The 27,147-nt window shown below is 44.1% G+C and overlaps 1 protein-coding gene across 19 annotated transcripts in view; it reads right to left on the bottom strand.

Moving 5' to 3' along the window:
• SIPA1L1 (signal induced proliferation associated 1 like 1) overlaps nucleotides 1-27,147 on the bottom strand; it is a 365,199-nt gene that overhangs the window by 3,039 nt on the left and 335,013 nt on the right. For all 19 annotated transcript variants that reach the window (XM_047861070.1, XM_047861065.1, XM_047861068.1 and 16 more), the window contains 5 exons: nucleotides 19,787-20,020; nucleotides 18,855-19,020; nucleotides 13,702-13,948; nucleotides 1,792-1,938; nucleotides 349-463 (listed from right to left, as the gene is read on the bottom strand). In XM_047861070.1, coding sequence (XP_047717026.1) covers nucleotides 349-463; nucleotides 1,792-1,938; nucleotides 13,702-13,948; nucleotides 18,855-19,020; nucleotides 19,787-20,020 — 909 coding nt within the window. The remainder of the gene's footprint in view (nucleotides 1-348; nucleotides 464-1,791; nucleotides 1,939-13,701; nucleotides 13,949-18,854; nucleotides 19,021-19,786; nucleotides 20,021-27,147) is intronic.

Here is a 27,147-nt window from a genome sequence, read left to right as displayed (position 1 = left end):
CGCCATGTTCCCGAGCACGACCGAGAGCAGAGGGACAGATTCCAAAACCAGGCTCAAGGCTACAAGGCAAGTGATTTTTCTTACCTTACCTGATAAGCCCCGAGGGCATACATGTATCACAATGTCAAATAATGATGACTATTCATGATTCTAAGTCACCAAGAACAGTTTAATCATGTTTACGGTACTTAGTTACAAAGCGTTCTAAAATGTGATGAGCCTGGCCCTCTGCTGCTGAGCTTTGAGCAGCTAATCCACGTGGCCTCCGTCTCCTCTTCCCCACACTTGCTGTCACTAGAGGAGGCGACACACGGTGCAGGGCGGTGGCCTCACCACTGGGTAACCAACCTGCTGTAAGACTTCATCTGGGCCAGCGCCTGCTCCTCCAGCTGGTCACTGTTGGACGCGGCACTCAAGGGGCGGTGGTTTTCATCAGCAGCAGCAAAGAAGGAGGCTCTCTGGACTGGAAGGGAGAGAAGAAGCCATTCAGGATGTTAGAGCCACATCCTAGGTCCTATCTCTCAAACGTCAACAGCTGGGCTACACCGAGGGTCAGATCTGAACATTGTGTGCAGAGGCCTCCGAAACCTAGCTCCTGACCCGTGTAGGAAAAAATTACTGTTGAAGCAGTAAGAGGACAGTAACGTTGTCAGTTCTCTTTGAAAAATACTTGTGAATCGATTTGTGGTCCTCCTTTCATTACTCATCAAAGTAGCATTCTATGAAATGTTTCCCTGGAAACGGGCATTGTGCCAAATTTCCAGACCAAGGCTTTCCACCGGGTGAGGATATAAAATGCACTTCTAGAAATGTTTTCCACAAGATAGCTGGCTATCTCCGTTGGCTTCAAAGTCCAACCATACGTATTCCAAAATATACCAAACCAAAAACGAGCCAAGAAAACGAAATCAAAGTTTGAAAAACCTCTCATTAAAAACTCAAAACTGCTTCCATCTTAGATAAAAGAGTGACCAACAAATCGAAAGTTAAAATCAAGGCAGTACTGGGGAAGTACCATCAGCTAACATGGGGACGGATGCCCTGTGGACTCCGCCATGGTGGCCGGACTTCTGAATTCTGTGGCCTAATCCATTTCTCCTGAAAACTCTAGCTTGACTGAATAGCTACATTCAATTCTTCAAGCAAGAGCAAGACAAGCCCCAAACCATTCATCTGATATCACCGTTTTTTAAAAGAGTATTTCCAGAGAGTTTACATTGATGAACATAGAGTGAAGTCAGTCTATTCAAAACAGGTATTTGACAATTTTTGTGCACATACACAGCATTACATTTAGTCACGGGAAATGTGCTACCACAGTCTGGAGAGGTGAACAAGGAGCACAAAGGGAGTGTCCCTGACATTTGTCGAGACTGGGGCCGGCCAAGTGGACCAAGCATCCTAACAGATCCAACCACGCACTTTGCAATGATGTCTTTATGATGCGGTGAAAGACTCTCTCTGGACGTGTGATCTCTTCAGTCAAGTGACAGCTGGGATTCCCCCCACACCCTGCCCTCCCCACGCATGGGCAGGTGAGGCACAATGCTGTGAATTCCTCTGTGGAGGAGATGGCAGGCTCCACCTGTTTAAATCATGCAACGTGTGCCCCTACCGAGTACTCGGTAACTGTGGGTTCAACTGTTTCTGGCTGTGCCGGTCAAGTCCATGTGCTGTCGGGGTGTTGGAGGAAACCGAGTGGACAGGGACGGACCGGAGCCTCGCACCGCCCAAACCCCAGCGTGGCCCTGCAGGTCCTGTGCTGTCCTGTTTGGTCTGCAGCAGACTCACCCTCATAGGCCTTCGCAGCGTCCACCAGGTTGGACCAATCCAAATCCGCAGCGGCATCGGGCAGGGGCATCAGGCCAGGGTCGGGCATGGGTGGCCTTCGAGTCTCCTGGACGTCAGTGAGGGAGCTGTCCGAGGCTGAGAACTCTCCTACAGGAAGAGAAGAAAGATCAGATACTTCTCATGCCCACAGGAGAACCGCTCAAAGTCTTACCCAGTTCCTGTTACCACAGCAGATTTCTAACTCAGTTGTTGTCTGGAATCTGTTTCTAATCCAGCAGGCTACGAGGGGCTGTCCTAAAGCTGATGTGAACCAGGAACTGGCTTCTTCCAGTCTTAACTCATTTTTCAATAACCTCCCTCTATCTCATTTCTAGTAGCGTGAGACACAGAAAAGTTAGTTTTGCACCCAGGCAACATGTCTGCTTTTGTGGGAGCTGTCTACAGTGGGGCCCAGGGTGGCTCCAGTGTCTTGCTCTTTTTCAGTCAAGGATTCAGGCTAGGATGCTGAAGTGTGGTTTGACAGACAACTGGGGTTTGAAGCCAGACCAGGAAGCTTGTTGGTATCTGTTCCAGGGGATAGTAGGGTCGTTCTCACTGGACGGGGACCTGGACTCTGACCCACCTGCCTGTGGACCCCCTGCACCCCTGGGGCAGGAGAGACAGACTTCTCCCCAGACTACGCTGGCCCTGTACCCTGGGGATGTGTCTGCAGGGCGGTGTGAGCACCGAATCAGATGATGTGAGGGTGCTCGATTATCCAGATGGGAGTTCCTACAAGAAGGGGATGTTAGGATTGGTGCTGGCCTTCTTCCCCTTCCCAAGGGCACAAGGAGCTACTCTTGGGACTGGTTTGGGATCACAGCAGTCCCACAGCCTGAGCTGCGACAGAGAGTGAGCCACCAGTAGGCTGCTAGTGCTCAAGTTCATAGGGCAGAGAACAGAGGGGGAGGGCTGCTGGGCTCATGACGTGGCAATGCTCTCAACAGGGCAGAGTGTGACTGCAGCACTAAAATCCATGCCAACGTGAGCTAAAAGCTCAGCTGAAATCACTAAGTGGCTCCAGAAATACCTGTTTACAAGGAGTTAAAAAGTTTCACCAATTATGATAGCCTGGTAAACCAGAGTATATTTAGTGCTTGTTTTCCCTTTCAAATTACATAAAGAACTGCTCTGAACTGCAGCTGCCAGTTATTAATGTGCTTAAAATTAGCAAAATTATGAGTAAATGGAAATCAACAAATACTGCCAGATATTAAACGCTTTGCTCTGTTTAAACCTGCTCCCACCAAGGGTAAGTGGGTGGAACAATTTTGTGTGTCACTCACAACCCCTCTGCCCTTTTCTCTCTGGTGCCCAAATTTCCATACGTGAAAAAGAGGTTGCTGCTTCCGCGTTGCCCAAACACATTTCAGTGACAGTCACTGAAACAAGGGCTGAGGGATCAGCCCAACAAGGCTTGCTCCATTCCGGACAGGGGGGCACACTGGGCTGCTGGCTGACTTTCAGGAAAGTGAGAAGGCATGGCTTCCTTGGCTGGACAATGACTGTGGGTGTGATTTCCAGGTCGCTTAGAACGGAAGCCTCTAGAAGACAGGGTCTCCTTTGACACGACCCACGCAGACATGCCTTCACAAAGGGTTTGTCACAGGAGCAACGGAATTCAGGGAAGAGGAACCCCAATGCGGAGGCACAAGGGGAGAAAAGGGTAGGGCCTATTTGGTCACCACCAGGAGGTTTTTTTTTTTTTTCTTCTAGAGTCTAGATGGTAAGAAGTGGTCATTTTGTGTGTCAACTGGTTCATTGGAGGGTGACCTCGTGGAGAAAAGAGAAGCCAGACGGGGAGAGGAAGCAGCTGGAATCTGAGAGAAGCTGGCATGATCCCTGAGTGATGTCTGCCATCGGCGAGAAGGGGACCGTAGAGGGGAGCAGGGAGAAAGCAAACGAGGCAAGCAGGAGAGTCAAAGAAAACACTGCTCCAAAGAAGTAGCAAAGAAAGGAACAGAAAGGTGAGTACAAATGGAGGCAGAATGTGAAATAAGGGCAGACAGGCATAATAAACAAGCAGGACCAGAGGTTCTATCATAGGCATCTGCTGGGCTGGGTCACAGTGGGGAGGGTAGGTGCAGAACCCTGGAATATAGGTGGATAGAGAGAGGAGAAAGGAAAAGAACAAATTTAAACCCATAGTCCCAGAATATGGCCTTTAATAAAATTGGGATCTAGTTAGGTCACAGAGCAAACAAGGTATTTATGAACCAAAGGCAAGAACATGGAGGTGCCTGGCATTAACACTATGCCTTTCCCTAAGCTAGTACTTGCCTGCTCACCAAATGAATGAACTGGCAATGACTGGTGGACACCACAGGCAATACCCTCACAGTCAAGGAAAGATAGAACAATGGAAAGTCTGGGTTCATATGGTAGCTGGAGGGAGCCAGTGGATACAAGTCTCTAAAAAATAATTTAATGTTAGCCAAATCTGCCCAATCATAGTAAGCAGCTGGGAAGTTTGGTAAAAATATAATGCCAAAACTATACCTGTGTATTAAAATTGAAATTCAGCAGGTCTTGGGTAAGGTCTGGAAATCTTACCAAGCATGCCAGGAGGAGGTTTTTAGATGCATCTGGAGTCTCAGTTTTTATGGCTGCCACCCAGGGGATGCCCCTTGCTCACCTGGCTCTGGTGGCTGCAAGGGGGGGGGGTGGGGGTGGGGAGGGCTTCGTTCCTGGGTCCTATGGGATTTAAACAATTGGAGGGACAGTTCTTGACAGGCTACCACCAGCAGGGCACTGCACAGAGAGCAGACCAAAACAACTGCTAGTCTTCCTGTGACAGAGGCTTATTTGCTTGTTCTGGAGCTTTGGCCTAGGGGCAGGCTTCAGGTTTGGCACACAGCTAGGGGCCCACAGAGGTGCTCACAGGGCACAGAGGCCAGTGGATGCGATCTTTGTGCTTGCCCTCTGCTTTCCTCCAGCCTGCTGTTCTCAGAAATGAACTTATACACTCATCTAGGGTGCTGATTTTTATGACTGGCCATCCAAGGTGACACTATGAAATCGCCTGGCTCTGGTGGCCAGTGGGGCTTACACTTGTGGTCCCACAGGACTGTTTAGATTTGCATACTTGCTGCCAGAGTGTCTGGTTTACAATCAGTCTAAGTCTAGCTGCTGAGATCCTTCCCTTTGGGGACACTGGTCTTGGCACACCCCCAACTACTGAGATCCATTAAAAATAAAATAGGCCCTTTGGACAATCACAAAGGTTTGAGAGACAAGAAAGAGCTAGGGCAGGGTTGAACAGCAAGGTTCATCTCCCACATGAGGCCACTCCTTTAAGACTGGGAGAGGCAGCTGTCTTATCTAATACATAGACCAACACAAGGAATCCAGACAAAGGAGGAAACAGAGGAATATGTAACAAACAAAAGAACAAGATAAAATCATAGGAAAAGTCCTTAATGAAATGGACCTAAGTAACCTGCCTGACAAAGAGTTCAAGGTAACAGTCATAAAGATGCTCACTGAACTTGGGAGAAGAATGGATGCACACAGTGATAACTTCAACAAAAAGAAAATACAAGAAAATATTAAATAGAAGTCACAGAGCTTCAGGATACAATAATTGAACTGAAAATTATACTAAAGAGGTTCAACAGCAGATTAGATGAAGCAGAAGAAAGGATCAGTGGATTCGAAGACAAGGCAATGGAACTCACCCAATCAGAGCAGCAAAAAGGAAAAAGAATGAAAAAGAGTGAAAATAGCTTAAGGGACCTATAGGGCAACATCACACAGACCAACATTTGCATTATAGGGATCCATGGAGGAGAAGAGAGCGAAAGGGGCTGAAAACTACCCTAACCTGGGGAAGGAAACATCCATCCAGATCCAGGAAGATCAGAGAGTTCCAGATAAGATGAACGTAAAGGGACCCACACCAAGACACATTACAATTAAAATCTCCAAATTAGACAAGGAGAGTATCTTAAAAGCAGCAAAACAACTTGTTATGTACAAGTGAATCCCCATTAAGACTTCAGCAGAAGCTTTTCCAGGCCAGAAGGGAGTGGCATGATGTGCTCAAAATGCTGAAAGAAAAAACTGCCAACTACTGCAGTGATTTTGTAGCTACTTCCTGTTGCTATCGCAGGGAGGCCTGGTGTGGAACGTATATCCACTCAAAATGCAAGTGAGGCTAATCACCTCCGCATGAGCAGTTCTTCTCACCAGTAAACTGGGTATCACAGTAAAAAGTGATCTCCGTTCTCATATACTTTTCATTGTGTTTAGTGCAATACCATGAACCCTGAATAACACCAGGGGACCCATTCGAAGTGCTACTAGCGATGCTCAAAGTTTTCCCCAAAAGCAGAAAAACATGAAATTACACAAAAAAAGTTTAATTGCTTGATATGTATCATAGATTGAGGTCTGCCCCTATAGCCACCTGCCATTTTGAGCTAAATGAATCTTGCCTAAGGACCATTGTGGAAAAAGAAGAGGAGATTCATGAAGCCAATGCTGCAGCTGTGCCAGTAAGCACGAAAGCCTCGTACTTTTTGTGAAATATCTTTTTATCTCATATTCAAATGCAGCTCTTATGTGGGTGCAGGACTGCTGATAAGAAAGGCATTCCTGCAGACTCTAATAGCATTCACGAAAAACACAAAGTCATCACGTGACAATGCAAAGCAAAAGGAAGGTGAAAGATTTAAAGCTACAGAATTTAATGCCAGCAAAGGATGGTTTGATAATTTTAGAAAGAGGCTTGGTTTTACAAATGCTCAAGATAACCAGAGGAGCAGTTCCACCAACCAAGATGCAGCAGACAAGTTCCCAGATGCCATTTAGAAAATCATTGAGGAGAAAGGATATCTGCCTGAATGGGATTTAATGCAGACAAAATCTCTATTCTGGCGTAAAATGCCATAAGAGACACTTATTATTTACTCCATATGAAGACAAGTGTGCAGCAGGAAGGGATAGGCTAACTCTACTATTTTGTGCAAGTGCAGTTCAGGTTAGGGTCAGGACTGCCCTTATCTATAAACTCACTCACCTCTGAGCCCTGAAGGGAAGTAATACCAGCTTCCAGTCTTCTGGTTGTACCAGAAGGCCTGGACAATGAGGACTGTTTTTCTGGACTGGTTCCATTGATGCTTTGTCCATGAAGTCAGGAAGTACCTTGCCATTAAGGAACTGCCTTTTAAAGTTCTTTGATATTGGACAATGGCCCTGGCCACCCAGAACCCCACGAGTTCAATACCAAAGGGTTGGTTTACTCGCCCCCAAACACGACATCTCTAATTCAGCCTCCAGATCATGGAGTCATAAGAACCTTTAAGACTGATTACACAGTACTCTTTGAAAAGGACTGTCAGCACTATGGAAGAGAACCGTGATAGAGAAAACACCATGAAATTCATGAAATCGTCATTAGAGAGGAAGCTGTGAAAACCACCAAGCCCAAAATAATAAACTCTTGCTCAAGAAAACGGTCCAGATGTTGTGCAGGACTTCACAGGATTGATGACAGAACCGACCAAGGAAATCATGAAGGAGCCTATGGACATGGGAAAAAAAGGCGGGAGGTGAAGGGTTTCAACATGTAGTTCTTGGGGAAAGCCAAGAGCTAACAGACACCACACCAGAGGAATTAACAGAAGATGACTTGATGGAGAGGAGTATTTCCAAACCAGTGCCAGATGATGAGGAATGAGACGTAGAAGCAGCAGTGCCAGAAAACAAATTGTCACAGAAGAGTTCGGGTTATGCAGAACTGCTTTTGACTTCTTTTACAACAAGAACCTATGATGTGGACACTGAAAGGAAAGCTAGTGGAGGGCCATTATTGTATAGAAACATATTCAGAGAAATGAAAAAGCAAAAAAGTCAGAAATTGCAGTGTATTTCCATAGTTACACGGAACGTGTCTGCCTCTCCCACTTCTGCTGCCACCTCTGCTGGCCCTGAGACGGCATGGCTAACCCCTCGTCTTTCTCCCTCTCCTCGGCCTACTCAGTGTGAAGATGGGGTGAAGACCTTTACGATCCACTTCCGCTTCATGAATAGTAAGTAATCATCAGGCCATACAACTAATAAACTTAGCTATTGTGTATGTAAGTGTTTTCATGTGAAAATCTAGTAACTGTACAGCAAGAACTGTAGGAGGTACCTGTGTGTCATCATCGTCATGGTTGAAATAGTCATCATGCGATGTGCCAGTCTCGTATGGGAGTGAACAGCTTGTCCTTACATAGGCATAAGGTGAGTGATATTTAATATAAAAGTAATAACGTTTTAGTGTTCTTCCTGTTTTGTATTTTGCTTTCAAAGAATTACATTACCATAAAGTATTCCTCTCACTCGTAATTGGGAGAAAACTGCATATCAGTCTATTGGAGGTTAAGTGTTTTTTTGTAGCGTAACCATGTTTCTAAAACTGTGCTATACATATACTAATACTTTATGCCATGAAACTTTTATAGCAATTCATTCATTAGTGTATACGCTAGGCTATCGTATCAATTCCACTAGGCTACCATAGAGCAATCATATTGCTGCTGCTTCATCATCAGTGCATAAATATTATCCTTGTAAATAAATATGCATTCCTTTTCACTTTTGATGGCTAGTGTTAACAATACGTGTGACATCTACAGTGTTTTGTATCATGAGACAAAGTTGGTGTAGGTACTGACCAATGATTAATCATGTAAGCAGACAAGGTGGACTTACAGTACAGTACAGTACTGTAAATGTACCTTCTCTTATAGTTTTCAATATTTTCTTTAGTTTTATTGTAAGAATACAGTATATAATACATACAAAATATTTGCAAATGACTATGTTATTGGTAAGGCATCCAGTCAACAGTAGGCTATTAATAGTTATATTTTGGAAAGTGAACAGTTATACACAGATTTTTTACTGTACAGGGGGTTGATACCTCATACCCCCTTGTTGCTTAAGGGTCAACTGTAACTAATTAAGGGATAAACAAGATAAAAAAGGTGTAAACTGTGACATCAAAAACATAAATTGTTGGGGCGCCTGGGTGGCTCAGTCGGTTGGGCGTCCGACTTCAGCTCAGGTCACGATCTCGTGGTCCGTGAGTTCGAGCCCCGCATCAGGCTCTGGGCTGATGGCTCAGAGCCTGGAGCCTGCTTCTGATTCTGTGTCTCCCTCTCTCTGCCCCTCCCCCATTCATGCTCTGTCTTTCTCTGTCTCAAAAATAAATAAACGTTAAAAAAAAATAAAAAAAAAAAAACAAAACATAAATTGTTGGGGGGGGGTTGTAAAAATGTAGAACTTTAGAATACTTTAAAACGTAAGTTGTGGGGCGCCTGGGTGGCACAGTCGGTTAAACGTCCGACTTCAGCCAGGTCACGATCTCGCGGTCCGTGAGTTCGAGCCCCACGTCAGGCTCTAGGCTGATGGCTCAGAGCCTGGAGCCTGTTTCCGATTCTGTGTCTCCCTCTCTCTCTCTCTGCCCCTCCCCCGTTCATGCTCTGTCTCTCTCTGTCCCAAAAATAAATAAACGTTGAAAAAAAAAATTAAAAACAGCAACAAAAAAAAACGTAAGTTGTTATGAACCAAAAGTAAAGTGTTGTAAGTTGTTATATGAAAACCTCATGGTAACCACAAAGTAAAAACCTAACAATAGGTAACGCAAAAAATAAAGGGAAAAGAATTGTAGCACACCACTACAGAAAGTCATTAAACCACAAAGGAAGAGAGCTGAAGAAGAAAGGAACACAGAGGAACTACAAAACAGTAAAAAGTGTATTAGCTATCAATAATTACTTTAAATGTAAATGGACCATATTCTCCAATTAGAAGATAGAGGGTGACTGTATAAAAAAAACCACAACCCCTCTATATACTTCTGTATATGTCTATATACTTCTTACTTCAGAAATAAGGACTCACACAGACTGAAAGTTAAGGAATGACAACAGATATTCCACGCAAATGGAAACCAAAGGAAAACTGGTACAGTTATCCTGCTATCAGACAAAAAAGACTTTAAAACAAAGACACATAAGGATAAAGGGGCCAATCCAATAAGAGGATGTAACATTTGTATATATTTATGCACCTAACATAGGAGTACCTAAATATATGAAACAAATATAAACAGACCTAAAATGAGAAACAGCAATTCAATAATAATAGGGGATATTTGCTAACCCACTTTCATCAATTGATAGATCATCTAGACAAAGTCAATTAGGAAATATCAGCCTTAAATGACACACACTAGGCCAGATGGACTTAAGAGCTCTATATAGAACATTCCATACAAAAGCAAAAGAATGTAATTCTTTTCAATCACACACAGAACATTCTCCAGAATGGATCATATGTTAAGTCACTGGTCTTAATAAATTTTAGATGACTGAAATTAAATCAAATATCGTTTCCCACTATAATGGTATGACACTAGAAATCAATTATGAGAAAAAGGAAAATTCACAAACACATGGAGACTAAATAACATGGTACTGAACAACCAATGGGTCAAAGAAGACATCACAAGAGATATCAAGAAATACTTTCAAAAGAATGAAAATGGAAATACAACATACCAAAGCTTATGGGATACTGCAAAAGCAGTTCTAAGAAGCAAGTTCATAGTGACAAATGCCTGCCTCAGGAAACATCTCAAATCAACAACCTAACTTTACAACTGAAGGGACTAGGCCCAAAGTTAGTAAAAGGAAGGCAGTAGCAGATCAGAGTGGAAATGTATGAAATAGAAACTAAAAAAAAAAAAAACAAAATATAAAATTAACAGATCTTTAACTAGACTCACCAAGGAAAAAGAGAAGACTCAAATCAAAAATGAAAGAAGAGACATTACAACTGATACCAGAGAAATACAGAGGATCTTAAAGAGACTACTACAAACAATTGTACACCAGCAAATTGCACAACCAAGACAAAATGCATAATCCCCATAAACACACAACCTACCAAGACTGAATCATGAAGATTATGAGACTGAGTGCTGCCTGCTATGCTAAGAAGGCATGAAGACTGAACCATGAAGAAACAGAAAATCTGAACAGACCCATTACTAGTAAAGAGATGGTTGGGAGGTTTGTGTCTACTGATTCAACCAAAAGCCCAGGAACAGAGAACTTTACTGGTGAATTATACCAAAGAATTAATCCTTCTGAAGCTCTTCAAAAAAAGAAGAAGAAGAAAAAAGAACACTTCCAAACTCATTTTATGAGGCTAGCATTACCCAGATACCACAATTAGGGACACCGTAAGAAAAAAAATCACAGGTCAATGTCTCTGATGAACATGGATGCAAAATTAGCAGACCGAATTCAGTGATACATTAGAAGGACCATATACTATGATCTAGGGGGATTTGTCTCAGGGATGTTAAGGATGGTTCAACATTCACAAATCAATCAATGTGATATATAACATTGACAAAATGAAGGATAAAAATCGTATAATCATCTCAATAGGTGCAGAAAAGGCATCTGACAAAAATCAACATCCACTTACGATAAAAACTCTCAAAATATGGGTATAGAGGGGATGTACTTTAACATAATAAAGGCCATATATGACAAGTCCATAGCTGACATCACACTCAATGGTGAAAAGCTGAAAGCTTTCCCTCTAAGGTCAGGAACGAGACAAGGATGCACACTCTTATCATTCTGATTCTATAAAGTATTAGAAGTCCTAGCCAGAGCATTAAACAGGAAATAAAAGACATCCAAATATGAAGTAAAATTTACTATTTGCAGATGGCATATTATATTAGAGAACCCGAAAGACTCTGTCAAGAAACTCTTAAGAATTAATAAAGGAATTCAGTAAAGTTGCAAGATACCAAATCAATTCTCAAAAATCTGTTGCATTTCTATACACTAATAACATATCAGAAAGAACGATTAAGAAAACAATTGTATCAAAAGGAATAAAATACCCAGGAATAACTTTAACCAAGGAGGTAAAAGACCTGTACACTCTAAGCCATTAGACATCGATGAAAGAAACTGAAGACACAAATAAACAGAAGGTATTCCATGCTCATAATATTGTTAAAATGTCCATACTACCCAAAGCAATCTACAGAGTCAATGTGCAATTCCTATCAAAATTTTAATGGCATTTTTCACAGAAGGAGAACGAGCAATCTCAAAATTGTATGTAATTACAAAAGACTCTGAACAGCCAGAGCAATCTTGGAAAAAACAAAGCCAGAGGCATCACGATCCTGGATTTCAAACTATACTACAAAGCTACAGAAATCAAAAGAGTATGGTATTGGCATGGCATAAAAACAGATACATCAATGGAACAGAGAGCCCAGAAATAAACATATGCATACACGGTCAATTAGTTTATGACAAAGGGGCCAAGAATATCCAATAGGGAAAAGATGGTCTTTAATAAATGGTGCTGGGAAAACTGGACAGCCACATGCAAAAGAATGAAACCAGAGCACTATCTTAAACCAACATAAAAAAGTTAACTCATTATGGATTAAAAATTTGATTGTAAGACCTGAAGCCATAAAACTTCCAGAATGTTTTCTTCAGTAAGCTCCCTGACATCAGTTTTGACGATGACTTTTTGGATTTGACACCAAAAGCAAAAATAAACAAGTGGAATACCTGCAAACTAAAAAGCTTCTTCACAGCAAAGAAAACCATTAACAAAATGAAAAGGCAACCTATGGAATGAGAGAAAATATTTGTAAATCATATATGATAAGGGGGTAATATCCACAATGTATAAAGAACTCTTACAACTCAAGAGCCAAAAGACAATCTGATTAAAAAATGGGCAGAGAATATGAATAGACATTTTTCCAAAGAAGACCTATCGACGGCCAACAGGGAAATGAAGAGATGCTCAACATCATTAATCATTAGGGAGATGTAAATCACAACCAAAATGAGGTATCACTTCACACCTGTTAGAATGTCTATTATCAAAAAGGGAAGATACAAGTGTTGGCAAGGGTGTAGAGAAAAAGGAATCCTAGTGCACCGTTGGTGGGAATGTAAATTGGTGCTGCCACTATGGAAAACAGTATGGAGGTTTCCTCAAAACAGAGCTACCATATGATGCAACTATCCAACTATTCCTATGATCTGGAAATTCCACTCTGGGTATGCACCTGAAGAAAATGACAACTCTAACTTGAAAAAAATATATTATATATTGTACCCTCATGTTCACTGCAGCATTATCTATAATAGCTAAGATGGAAACAGTAGCTATTTCTGTTTCCATACACAGAAATATGTGTACGGAAAGTGTCCAATGATGGATGAATGGTACACACACACACACAACGGACTAATACTCAGCCTTAAAAAATGAAATCTTCCCACATGCAACAACATGGATGGGCCTTGAGGGCATTATGCCGACTGAAATAAATTGGAGAAGGACAAATAAGTCACGGGGTTTCCTGCAATGTACCACATGGTGACTACAGTTAATAACTGCGTATTTGGAAGCTGCTAAGAGACTGATGTTAAAAGGTCCCATCAAAAGAAAAAACAATTTTGCAACTATGCATGGTGACAGATCTTAACTAGACTCACTGTGGTGATCATTTCACAATACAAACATCGAATCATCAGGTTGTACACCTGAAACTAATATAACGTTACATGTTGGTTAAACTTCAGTAAAAACCAAAACGAAACAGATAACACTTACGGTCTGGTGAGGCTGACCGTCGGTACCTGTGGGCTGGGATTACAGCTGAGAGGCTGAGGGAAGGGTGGCTAGCAGAGAACCTGAGCGTGCAAGCCACACTTGCTCCAGCTACGCCTCTCTGAGCAGATGGAGTGGCCCCTCTTTCTGGGGACTCCCCTCCCTCAGCAGGGCTGCTCGGCGGCGGCAGAAAAACCAACTTACCATGCAACGACTTCATTCCCAAGGTGTAAGAAGGCCTCCGCAACGGAAGAGACTTGGGAAGAGAAGGGTACGTGCTACTGAAGAGGACGTCATTGGGCAGGGCTTGGTCCAGAAGTGAAGGCCTTGAGGTGAAAAAGTGCTCCCTCTGCCCGCTGTAAATGCTCTCGTCTGACAGCGTCCGGTGCAAAGCCCGCCTTGAGGTGGGGGTGGTAGGAAAAGGAGACTGAGGAGAGGAGAGCGCATGGAACTGAAAAACAGTGTCGAGACAACAAGAAGTAAATTTCTTGGGTCACACACCCAAGTCTCGGATTGGGGACGGGTGGGCTGACGAAATCACTGCTCTTAGACACCACCTCCCCCTTCAGATCCTAGAGCCTGGCAAGGAAGCCTCCGGCTCCACCATCTCGGTCTACACCCTTCAGAGCCAAGATGGGAGTTCCTGGCCATCCTGTCCTCGAGGCCCAGCACGCGGCCTATGGCCTACTGGTGCTCAGCACATAATTCAGGTGTGAGATTAAGCAGATTCATCAGGACTGTGTCACGGTAAGAACAAGATGATGATCAGACACATGTGAGTTTTATTTGAGTCCCCTGCCATTGACCGAATCTGAGCCCAGCATTTCTCAGGATTATTACGAGGAGTAAATGCAAACACTGGACTGGAGTGTTTATCGGTGGTATTAAGTGACATCATGGTCCCCAGGGGAACGGCCACAGTGCCAGGAGGTTGTCCCCAGAAGCTTAGCAGGTGACGCCATATGCGCTGGGCAACAAGAGCACTGGACCGTCGTGATCTATTAACTCCAGTAGTAGGTGCCTCTTGATGAACATCAATTACTAATACATTCAATGAGTTTTAAACATTATTTTTTAGGATGGATTTCTATTTATGAAATTAAAATAGGGAAGCCATCTTAAGTGACAAATATTTATACAGGTATGTACAAATGGCTGACATTCCACAGAGCTGTTCTCTCTTTTGCCTTTGTCACCAGATTTGATTTTACTTGAGATTCTTCTGCAAAACGTGAACTTCTGAGAACCCCATTCATTGCGAAACAACAGATATATTAACAATGTTTGAATATCCAGCCTGAGAGCCAACAGAGTATTTGGTCTATCGGCAATAAAGCTACATTTATTCCATGGCTCTCAGGCTAGTGTTCACTTTGGCAGGGAGAACAATGTGGAGGACAGGTGAAGACGTGAGTAGGAGGGCTGAGTCATAGCTGGCAGAAGGCCTCTGTGGGACTTTCCGTGACACTCTGAAGAGGCAGAGGGATGATGACACAGCCACGTCTGCTTTCAGGACGCTGAGAATAGAGCACACACTCAGGTTCACTCATGGGCTCTGTGCCTAACATGCTTCTGTTCAACAAACCAAGGGTTAATCATGTCAAAGCTGCCCAGGAAATGGTGTGCACAACTGCTGCCTAAATGTGAAAAAATTATTAATCCAACACATTGCAAATGAGCCCCAGGAGTAGCCAACTGTGTAGAAAGCGTGCTCACTTCTAAAAACTCACGAGGAGTTAAATGCAAGGTACATCTAAGCTTGCCTAGAAAACTAGAAAAACTAGAAAACTAAGCTGCTGTGATAAATTCTGAGTCTTTAAGTACAGGGAACTGGGTATGGAAATGGTGATTTCCCTTTCCACCTCAAAGAGAAGAGTGGGTGGGCATCACGAAGGTTAAATGGCTTGCTGATTACAATTTTAAAAACTAAAGCCAGATTCTCTCTTCTGTGTCTGCAAGCTTCTAGGACGATCACATAAGGTTTTGCCAACCACACCAGGCCCCGGGTCTCTCCATTCAAACACTGGTCCCAATTTTTTTTCTTTTTTTTTTTTTTTTTTTTTTTTTTTTTTTTTAGCACTTCTGGGTTCAGCAAAGGGATTTCCTTTTCCAGTGAGTATCCCCACCCTTATGGTTTCACAGGACAGTTTTCCACCAATTTTAGTTTTAGCGTCTTTTGGGGGAAACATTAACATACTTCAAGGCAGTGAACAGCTCCCTTGAAGGGATCCTTTTGAGCAGCATGCTTTATTAAAAGTTACAACATCCTGCACTCAAATGGGAGGCGGGGTAGGTGATGGAAGGAAGCAATCTGTCTCGATGCTTTCCACCCATTAAAAAGTAGTCTTGTCCCAACACACTGGGATGTCCCCTCACCCCATCCCTCTTCAACTCCAGTCTTGTAGGTATGCACACCTATCTGGTTCTGAGAGTGCCCTCTGCCGGCCTCGCACGGTGCTTGCTGGGTGGCACCCAGTGCCCGCCCGCCCGCCCGCCCGCCCTGGGAAGGAACCACAAGGGAGTCAACGGCTGACTCGGAAGGGATCTGAGAGCCCATAAGGCTGCGGGGTTTTCAAAGTGCTCCAACGGACCCTATGGGTTTCTCACAGCATCACTGCCTGGGGAGAGGAGATGTTCAGGTGGGACCCAGGAGCCCAAGACACCCACCCCTCCCATCAGAGAAACTGTGTTCTCAGTTCTACATATTGGGCTTCCACGTATACTTTTATTCAAATTCCTGAGCTTTAAAATCATCTGGGCACCACCGCTCTACTCTGGGCTGGTTTCAAAGCTGAGGAACAAGGCATCTAGCTCCACGTCAGTCTCCTGTTCTCTCACTCTTTCTAGTCCTCCTGGCTGCAGAGAAATGGGTTACCCACACTTGCAATAAGCAAGCAGTGCTTACTGGTGGCAAAGCAGGCCCACTGATTTGTACTGTGTTCACTTGCGGCTGTATGCAGCCCTCGGGAAAAATATGGTTATCCCAGCTCTGTCCCCCAGTGAGGTTTTTTAGAATGTTAGAGCTCTGCTATTTTCCTTTCCTTGAGCTCCACAGCAGCTGCTGAGGCCGTGCAGCCACCTCTCTCTGTGCCACAGCCTGCCCGGCAGAGTCTGTCCCGTCCTGCAGCAGACATCATATGCCCGGGAGTGACCCTGTCATTTGATATTAACCAGCGCTCCTAAGTAGCACTTGCTGTCCAGGAAAGCTGATGTGGTCCGAGTGGGTTCCAAGGATCACACAGCCCAAAGCTGGCCGCTGCTGGGACCCTGACGAGGTGGCTCGGGGCCTTGAGCCAGGCATGGCCTGGAAAACCTCTCAGGAGCACGCTGGCCTTTCTGACACAGCAAAGCCCTGGGCAGTCAGAGAATCTTGGAAGACACATCGAGCCACTTAGCTAAACTCATCTGAAACCAAACCGAAAAGGAGGACGCCGGAGAGAAAACAGCCTTATTTCCAGCCCTGCTTGCAGCCTTTCCCAGCAACAGAGGAGCACTTTCTCCGCAGAGGGTCTCATGGTGATACAGCCACGGCACAAAGAGAGTGAGCTCCTGTTTCAACTAGGAATGTTAAAATAATTCATTTTGGAAATAAAAGCCAAGAAATGGAAGAAAGGGAAAACAGACATTTGCTTTCAATTATTTCTACTGCATAAGTAAATCAAAAGAATAGAGTTTGCCCCTTTCCAAAAAAAAAAAAAAAAAAAAAAAAAAAAGTTAAGAGAACTGGAGGAAAGATTCCTTTCAGGGCAAGTTTTATTTTCCTCTAACCTCAAAGGAAAAATCTGAAATAATTTTTATTTTGAAACTGGTACTTAAACGTTTTAATATACCTCTTTGGGTTCTGATGGAAAAAGAAGTTTCAAGCACTATCTTTTGCAAGGTTGCTAAGGAAACCATTTGTACCCTGGGTGATGAGTCAGAAGTCTTAAGTGCTGGCTTATAAAACAGAAATTACAGAAATCAAGAATGGCAAGTCTTTAAAATGATTTATGATGTTAATGTTTATGTTAATAAATCTATTTCTCAGCAGAACTCCAGACTGGCCTCTGGAATACGTTTAATTTCTATAAATGTGGATTTTTAAGTTTAGGAGGTAAATCTGACCTATCTTGAGGAAGACACACACACACGGAGGAATGTACGTGTGCTGCACACACACCAGAGTGGAGACAAAACCTGGGTGGACAAGGCCACGCCGCTCATCCCGCTGGGCATGGCACCCTGCACTCTGATCCCAGTTCGAGGACAGCAAGTGTTCAGGGAAATATGTAGCTTACATCTTCAATCAGTTGTCAGAGTCCCTAAAGTACACTGTCTAATCACTTTAAATAGACTACCAGTCATTTGACTAAGAACCTGGAGAACAGAACATGTCAAAGCTTGCTGCCCTGACCTTCCTGGAGGTAGACTCCAGTCTCCTGGGGCTACACCACACACCGCAGACAGAAATGCCTTACGCTCAGAGCCAATTACGTTTGGGCCCCAGTCAGCAAACAACCAGCTCCGGGCCCTGGGAGTGTGAGATCGTGCACCTTCAAGAGCCTTGAGTAGGCTTCAGTGGTCCTCTGAGCTGAGGAGAGCAGAACAGAGCTGCCACGTGGGCAGGCAAAGGTCTGGCCACTGACACACAAACATACACCCTGAGCATGTGCTTGGGAAATGATGGGGAAGGAGGCTGGGTTTAGAGAAGGCATTTCTCGACTGTAATTCTGGGAGGGAAGTATAGAGAACGCTCGGTGAAGTGAAGAGAATCTAGAAAGTTATGAAGGTACGTGGTGTAGACCTAGTTTGCTGGGCTGAAGAGGTGGCTTTTGGGGGTGAGGGGGTGACGAGAGTGAGTGTCCACCAGGCAGTTTCTCTGAGCGACGGGCCAGTATGTGGCACACAGCCAGTAGGCTTGCCTGGTGGGTCAGGGGAGAGATGAGGCCAAAGTGCAGGCTGCTGTGGGCACACAAGGCAGGACGTGAACCCTGGGCTACTTGTCAGGGGGAGGGACCCTTCGGACAGAAGGCACTAAAGCCTTTACAGAAAACTCTGACAAGAGAGACAAAGGTGCCTCTGCAGAGCTCTCAGAAGCAATGTCATCTGAGCTAATATTTCATCAGGAGCATGGCTGGTGCACTGAAGAAAGCCTGGTGGCGGGAGAGACAGGTTAATCTAAAGGCAGACCGAGAGGTGTGGCAGCGGGGCAGAACACCCAAGCGTGAGCTCATTTTTGGGAAGGGGGTGATGGCGGGAGGTGGGCTCCACAGAAGAGGAGCCAGGAGCCAGCACTTCCAGGAGGATGTCCCTGCGGCGAGCAGCCCCATCCCGCTGGGCCTCTCTTACTGCCATTTACCCCGGGCTCTGTCCTGTACCTTAAAGTTCTTCTGCGATTCGGGAGTTGGGCTTTCCAGGTCGATGAGTTTCTTGAGGTCCTCCTCAATGGTGGACTTGGAGGCCGGCTTGGGGGACGCCCGGAGGTCCCTGGCTGAGGCACGCAGCCTGGTGTGGGCTATCTCGTTGCCGTCGCTCTGGTGACGCCTGGAAAGAAAGGGAAGAGAGGGTAGCAGCCCAGCTGACAAGGTTGAGGGAAGCGGGCGATGGGCCCAGAGGCTATAAGTCAGTGGGGAAGTACAGGAGAGAAAAGGTGAATCTGCTGGGGTACCTGTTTGTGAAAGACACCACCAATCTCAATGCAAAAGAAAAAATTCTGATGACTAAATCACTCTTCTACGGGAAACTGTTAGCTCCACTAAGCCCAAATTAGCAAGACTTATTAACAAAAGACCACAGGCTATGAATCTCAAGTGTAAGTTTTGTACAAATACAAACAACATAATTGAATGAATCATGTAGGGTTTTGTTTTTCTTTTTTTTTTCTTGCTTTACTACTTTGTCAAAAAGTTCTTTATATTCAGGGGTAGTCCCTTTCTAATACTCCCTCCAGTGGCTCCCGGCCCAGTTAAAGATGACATGAGAAGGCTGTGATTAATATAATCAAAGGGATAGTGTCATCTTAGTGCCAAAGGGTCATTTATCCCAAAGTCTGTTCTTCAGACATACTCTCTTCCTACAAGATTGAAGATTCTCAAATCAGTGTTTTGCCACACATTTTATTTAAGGAATGAAGCAGAGAAATAACAAGACAGGTTTTACTCAGGAGGAAAGAAAAAATCTCCCTACCAAACACCAATGCCTTCCCAGACCCCAGGTGGCTTCCTCTCTTGCAGGAAATTGCCCCAACCTTTTCTGTTCTTGGTCATGTTGAAAGCGAACCACTCAGGAAGAGAAGCAAAAGAGTTCTTACTTTCTTGTGTCCATGAATCCCACGGAGTTTATGGTTCCTTCGGGTTTCTTCCAACCAATCAGGTACTTGCTGGTCGCGCCCTGGCGAGGGTAGAAAGTCCTAGGACCAGACGAGGAGGAGGAGGAGGAGGAGGAAGGTAGGAGCTGTGAGGTGGCAGGATGGAGCTCTTCTTTAGGGGAGCTTCTGGCACTGGTGAAGACAACGGGGCTGGGAGAGTGTCGGGAGCCCATGGTGCTGAGGAGAAGCAGGACAGAGACAAAACGACCCCGGTGTGCATGCGTGCATCCCGGGGTCAGCACAGCAGCCGTCGATGTGTCGTCCAGGACAGGAGTGATGGCCAGGTTAAAGAACAATAAGTATTTCATAAAACAGTAATGGGGATGGGCTGGCTAGCCAAAACAGTCTTGTTTTCTCGCTATAATTTAAATGTCTGCTGTGAAAATGAAACACGGTCACCGGGGCTGAGTCTGCACTTTGAGGTTAGAAAGCTTAAATAGTTAAGACTGTCAGGGATGCTCTGAAACATGCTAACACACTGAGGTTTGCTACGGTGAAGCCTGGAAGAGGCAAGTAACAGGCGAACTGGCAATAACAGGTGTAGCAGTCTCGGTGGCTGTCTGCCTTGCCTTCCTCAGAACCAGGGCTCCTGGTGATGCTCCCCAGGTCCAGGCTGAGGAAGGGACACGACACTGGATCAGGCATACAGTTCTCCACACATCCACATCCACGGCCAAAGGGGCACACTGAGGTCTCCTTCCCCATGGCATCTGGCATTAAGACTGATTCTCTAGAAAGCTGTTCAATGGAATGGAAACGGATCACTATCCTACACCATATGCAAAAATCAACTCAAAGTGGATTAAAGACTTGAACATTAAGATCTGAAACCATAAAACTCCTAGAGGAAACCACACGGGATAAGCTCCTTGACATCGACCTTGGCAATGATGTTTATGGATTTGACACCAAAAGCAAAGGCAATAAAAGCAAAAATAAACAAGTGGAAGTATTCGAATTAAAAAGCTATACACAGCAAAGGAAACCATCAATAAAATGAATGCAAGTCATATTTCTGGTAAGGACACAATATCCAGAATACATAAAGAACTCCTGTAACTCAATAGAAAAAAAAATGTGATTAAAAATGGGCATAGAGGGGTGCCTGGGTGGCTCAGTCGGTTGAGTGTCTGGCTTCGGCTCAGGTCATGACCTCACACTCCGTGAGTTCAAGCCCCGCGTTGGGCTCTGTGCTGACAGCTCAGAGCCTGGAGGCTGCTTCAGATTCTGTGTCTCTCCCTCTCTCTGCTCCTCCCCTGCTCGTGCTCTGTCTCTCTCTCTCAAAAATAAACATTTTTTAAAAAATGGGCATAGAATCTGAATAAACATTTTTCCAAAGAAGATATATGGATGGCTAACAAGTATGTGAAAAGCCGCTCGACCTCACTAATTATCTAGGAAATGCAAATCTAAACCACAATGAAATATCACCTCACACCTGTCAGAATGACCATTACCAAAAAGACAAGAAATAACAGGTGTTGAAAAGGATGTGGAGCAAAGGGAGCCCTTGTGCACTGGCTCTTACTACAATGAAAGTTGTCACTGAAGGTTTAGTGACCAGGATGGGGTCTCAAAGCATTTGCCAATAGCACTTTGTTGGTCAAAACCCAATGGTCCTGAACTGAATGAAGTATGGACTTCTCATAATGATGCATCAATACTGACTCCTTAGCTACAACAAATGTACCACAGGAACAGGAACGTCAGAGGACAACAATGGGGGAAACTGGTGAGGGGACGTGGGAACTCTCTGTACGGCTTTGTAACTTTTCTGCAAGTCAAAACCTATTCTAAAATAAAAACGTTTCTTACTTAAAAACTAAGCAAATGAACAAAACCAAAAGCCCCAAATCTTAGCGGTGCTGAGACAGGAGATACTACACGCAGATGAAAGCGATCTTGAACCCCCACCTGCAACCTTACCTAAACATCAATTCCAGCTGGCTTGTGTATTGAAACACAGATCCACTGATTCTGGACTATACCACGAAGAACACCTTTATGATAGAGGCAGAAGTCTCTTTAAAGGATCATAAAGGAAAAGACTGAACTCCATTGAAAGCAAGAACGTCTATTCATCAAAAGACACAGAAAAAGAAGATGTATAAAATACAGATCCAACAATGGGCTCCTCTCCAGAATACAGAACTCCTAAAAATCAATAGGAGAGACCACCCTACAGACAAAATGGGCAAAGATCTGAAAAAGGGATTTCACAAAAGAGGGTATCTAAAAGACCAGTACATGTTGGTGCTCAACGTCATCAGTTAAGAGGAAAATGCAAATGGAAGTCAAAAGGGGAACCAGTACACCCCCACCGGAATGGCTAAAATTAAAAGACTTCTGACATCAAGTGCTAGAAAGGATGTGAAGTGACTGCAACGAGCACACGATGCGAGCGTTACTTGCCACAATCTGGTCGTGTGACAAACTGGTTCGGTCTCTGCGAGAGTTGCACGTGTATCATATAACACAGCAACCCCACTCCTAGGTATATACTCACAAGAAATGCACACGTATGTGTACCAAAGGACACGTACACGAATCTGTAACATCCGTAAGTTGGAAACACTCCAAATGTGCAATAGTGGGATGGCTGCATGAGTTGTGGTAGGTTCCCACGATGTAAATATAACACAGCAATGCTACCTGCAACACATGGGTGAATCTCACCAACATAATGTTGACTTAAAGACACAGAATAAAACATATGGTAGGATTCCATTTATATAAACCCCAGAATAGGCAAAATGCGTGTGTGATTTTAGGATTCAAGACTGTGTTTACCTTCGGGAAGAGATGGGAATGACCAGGGAAAGCAAGTGAGAAGAGTGGGGGGAGGGGGGAGTTTGGATGTTGGCTAAGTTCCAGTTCTTGCTTTGGGTGGTGATCCCATGGGCACGTTCACTCTGTGAAAATGCAAGCGGATGAACACATATGACCTGTGCCTCCTCTGGGATAAATGTTCTACTTCAACGAGAACACACCCACAAAAATACGTAAGTCAATGACCTGAAAGTACAAGCCCTACATTCCATGAAGCTTGGCCACAAGCAGGGCACAGAGGGGGTGGGAGTGGGGACAGAGCTGACCCAGCAGGTTTCCCACACTAACTGGGCCTTGTTAACACTTCAGATCAAACTTAACCGTCTCTTTTATTTTTGTAACCGAGGAGGAGGTATCAGGGTCAAACTTCAGAAGGCAATGGCCAGCCATATTCTGATTACTCTAACAAGTTTTCTTTTTCCCTGAGATTTTTGTAGCTAGAGAGGAAGGGAAAGAAAGAAAGGAAACAAATGAACAAACAAACAAAAAAACCCTTACAAGACCTCAAAGGGCAACATAAATTTCAAAACAATGCAATCTCACCCAGTTTTTACCTTGAATACAAAATTCCTCTATGAGTGCCATATCTAAACCAATGAGAACAAAATAACAGTAGGTGTCTCTGTTTTGGAAAACAGACTAAAAGTGGGTAGGTGAAGTGGGAAGGACATAAAGACAGAGGCAAATGAGCTCAGACACGGTAGCACAAGAGACTCAGGTTAACAGCAACACCCGGGAGCAGAGGCAGTGTCAACAGAAGTTTCTGAAATAGTAAAAGTGCAGCGTTTGGAGTCATTTGCCACAAGATGACAGGCTTGTGGTTATGTATTGCTCACTTAGGGACAACAGCTTATCTCTGGTTTGCAGACTTTCCCCACCTGAGTATATCCACCTCCTATGCACTTGTAACACAGATGTGAGGGTGTCTCAAGCCTCATCCGTGGTTACGATCTGAAGCAGATGCCCACAGAGTGAAAAATAAGTCAAAGTCTAACGTGCACACCTCTCATCGTGAATAATCATGTGCTTGCTTTGCCTTGATCAGCATCTACCAGCGAGTGCAAGTGTTTTTTAAATACTAGATCTGGTGCTCGCATTCTACGCATGTTAAAATGCATACTGCAGGGCCCCACCCCAGAGATTCTGAGTTGGGGGTGGGGAGGGAGCACATGGGTATATGTACTTGTGACTCATTCCCAGCTGATGCTGTGGCCCTTTAACTCCTAACTTGAGAACTACGGTACCATCGGTGCATTTGGATCGCCCATATTTTCCCTTTCTCAGCAGCAAGTATCTTGATGTGATAGTATGGGAATGCAAAACCCTGGGGCTTTCAAAGAGACCAAATGTGTGGTCAGAACAGAAATAATTAGCCATGAGAATGAAGAGTAAATTGTATAGTCCATTAATTTACAAATCATTCCTCCATGTTTTACAAAATAGCTATGCCCGTTGCCACCATAAGATCCAGACTGCATGAAAAGGAAGTTATGGAAAAGGCCTGGAAACGCCAAAGAGAGAGCAATATATACAGCATATACCAGTTCTTTGGAGCTCTTTGCTTCCTGTGTGAATTTCATTAGTTCCGTTTCCCTGGGAGGCATTCAGTAAGTGTTTTTTAACTAGATTATAAACTCTGTGAAGGCAGGGATTTTTCTTTGTGTGTCTAACAATGACGGAATACACTAGACACCCCGTAAAATACCTCCATACGGTATTTAGCATGTACGGAGCGCACCATCTGTCTTAACTTCTTTACCTTACTGACACAGTCTGTCTCCCCCACTTAAATCTACGCCCCATACGGGCTGAAATTTCTGTTTCACTGCTATATTCTCCATGCCTAATGGTCCCTGGCCATTGTAGACATTCAATATTTGATGAAAGAAACTGTCAAATAAACTAGCCATTCATTTTAATGTAAGAATTACGCATGAAGGCTGTATTTTATTCATATTGTATTTAAAATTGGACATTGCTTTATTTTTATTGCAAGAAATAATTAAATCTACAGAGTATGCTTCTGTTTACAAGTGTATTCTTAAAAAGATAATTGCTTAAGACCACGGACCTAGATATTCGTTTTATCTGTGAACATGATGGCTGGCACTAGATCCCAGGTGTGAAATAGCAGCACACTTTTATTCATGGATGGTTATAATCAAGACAGCCCTATTAACAATTGATTAGATTTGGGAACAAAGGTAAAAGCAAAAAAAAATAATTCATTGGTAGTTCTTCCTTCTTTAAAGTATACAACTCACAGCATGAAGCAAGGTGAGCACTTTGGTACACTTGGCCTCTAACTTCAAGTAGGCACACGAAGATCACCTGGGGGCTTTCCAAACACACATTCTTGGGCCCTATTCCCAGAGATTCTAATTTGATAGAGCTGAGGAGGTGCCTAGGCGAATGTATTTTTGCAGACTCTCCCCTAAGTGTGCACACTGCTGGAGAACCACTACTTGAATCAGCTGAATTATTCTATTGTTATGACTTCATTGAAATCCAACTTCATATTGTCAAGATCAAGAAGGTGAAGCCATTGGAGCAGGGTTTCTCCAGCTGTGGACTATGCCCATCTGCAGGTATTGATATAAATGAAGATTCCTTGGCTTCTGTCAGATCTTCGGGAGCTCCAGAAATCTGTATTTTAACAAACTCCCCCCAAAGGATTCCCATGTCCCTAGAGTTTCAGAACTACTATGTTAGCGTCTCACCTCCTCTTGCTCTAAAATAGGTGGTCTCCTCCTTCCTCTGCAGCCCAGTCCCCAGGCCCTGCTGTTGGTGGGGCTCCTCGAAGCTGACCAATCCTGTGGGCCTCAAACCACCTGGAGGGAAACGCACCCACACACTTCCCCTGAAAATCTCTGAGGTGGCTTTAGTTACAAAACAACTTCTTAATGTTTAGAAAAGACTCAGCTCAGAGAAGCTATTCATTCTCTCTTAATTGTGTATTTAAGTTACAGCAAGAGGAATTTCAGATACACAGACACAGGATAAAGTTTTGAAGAGGGACAGGATGTGATAAACACTGAACTTGCTCAGAAAGGTCATGGGCTCTGTCTTCTTGGGCTTACCTTACTCCTGTCCCCCTCTGGAAGCGGTCGGACAAGTTCTCATCCTGGTAGGATGGTTTGAATAGGACAAGGAATGGACTCTGCTCTTTCAGAATTCTTTTTGGTCTTACGATTTAATGGCATTTGCAGAATCTGGCCTTTCCCTATCAATGCGATGAATGAATCAGTTGCATCGTAGAACAAAGTAATGATAAACTTTGTGTCAGTGAGTGCTGCCCCAAGCAATCTGCCATCGGCACTTGACAGAAGTCTCATTTTCCCAATGTACACTTGACATTTCAGCCACAGTGGCTCTGTTTCTCAGTCTTTGAGATTAGCTGAACACCACTGCACTCTGGATAAAATAATCCCCCACTCGGTAAACCTGAAGAAATGGGGCACAGTAGCTTAGCACAGATCACCTGGAGTTCTGCTATAAAAGCAAAATGCGATGTACTCCTGAATGTCCACTCTGTGTCGGACCACAGAGCGGAAAATTATCGATGAAAATGATCCACAAACCTCAGGCAAGCACAGCCAACCACATGCTGAAGAGAAGCTCTGGGTTTGTCATCTGAGAGGCTGCACTTTCACATTCTGAAGAACTGGCTCGTGAATCTTAGAAAAAGAACATCCTCACCTTAAGAAAAAAGTGTAGATGAGAGGCACTGAATTGTTGGCAATTACAAAAAATTCCAGGCAGAAGGTATTTAAGAGAGAACTGTTACAGATAAAGATGGCAGAATAATTTCTGAACAAAGAAGGCGTATTTTCCACATACACAGGACGCAGAGGACCAAGGTGAGACACAGTGGCTCTAACACACATGCAGCGGTACACGATCATCGACAGTCCAGCGTGCTACGTTGACGGTGATGTAAAGTTAACGTAAGAAGCCCTTCTTTACCTCTACTCTCGGGAAACGTACAGCATTTCTGGTATGAATAGTCAACTTGTTAAGTCAACCGGAAAAAATACATTCATGAAACTGAACTGTACTGATGACCGTGGGCAGGCCTTTGTCCTGGACTTTAACTGGCCCTTCTAGTGAACGTCACACACTGACCAACTTAGACATCGATTATTTGCATACAAGCTATTAAAAAGTCCTCCTTGGTTATGTTCTGCAGATGAAAATCTTTCAGAGAAGTGACTTCGCTACAAGTTCCTGCTGTACTGGGACTTATACACATACCTGTACATAGGAGCACACAGCTCTGTGCAAACAGTGACACTCCTATACAATGAGCTTTGACACGCAGTATTCGTCGGGAATTGAGGATTTATGTTATTTTTGAATCGGGTTATTAGTGGGGGCCTTGAGTGTTCAGGCAAAAAGTGAGATCTTTAAGGAACAAGTTACTCATATTTGATCACCAAGATGTACCGAGCACCTTCCCGTTACGCTCCTGGTGG

The sequence above is a fragment of the Prionailurus viverrinus genome, chromosome B3, assembly GCF_022837055.1.
Source record: "Prionailurus viverrinus isolate Anna chromosome B3, UM_Priviv_1.0, whole genome shotgun sequence".
Taxonomy (NCBI): Eukaryota; Metazoa; Chordata; class Mammalia; order Carnivora; family Felidae; genus Prionailurus; species Prionailurus viverrinus.
This window is presented reverse-complemented; position numbering and strand designations above follow the sequence as displayed.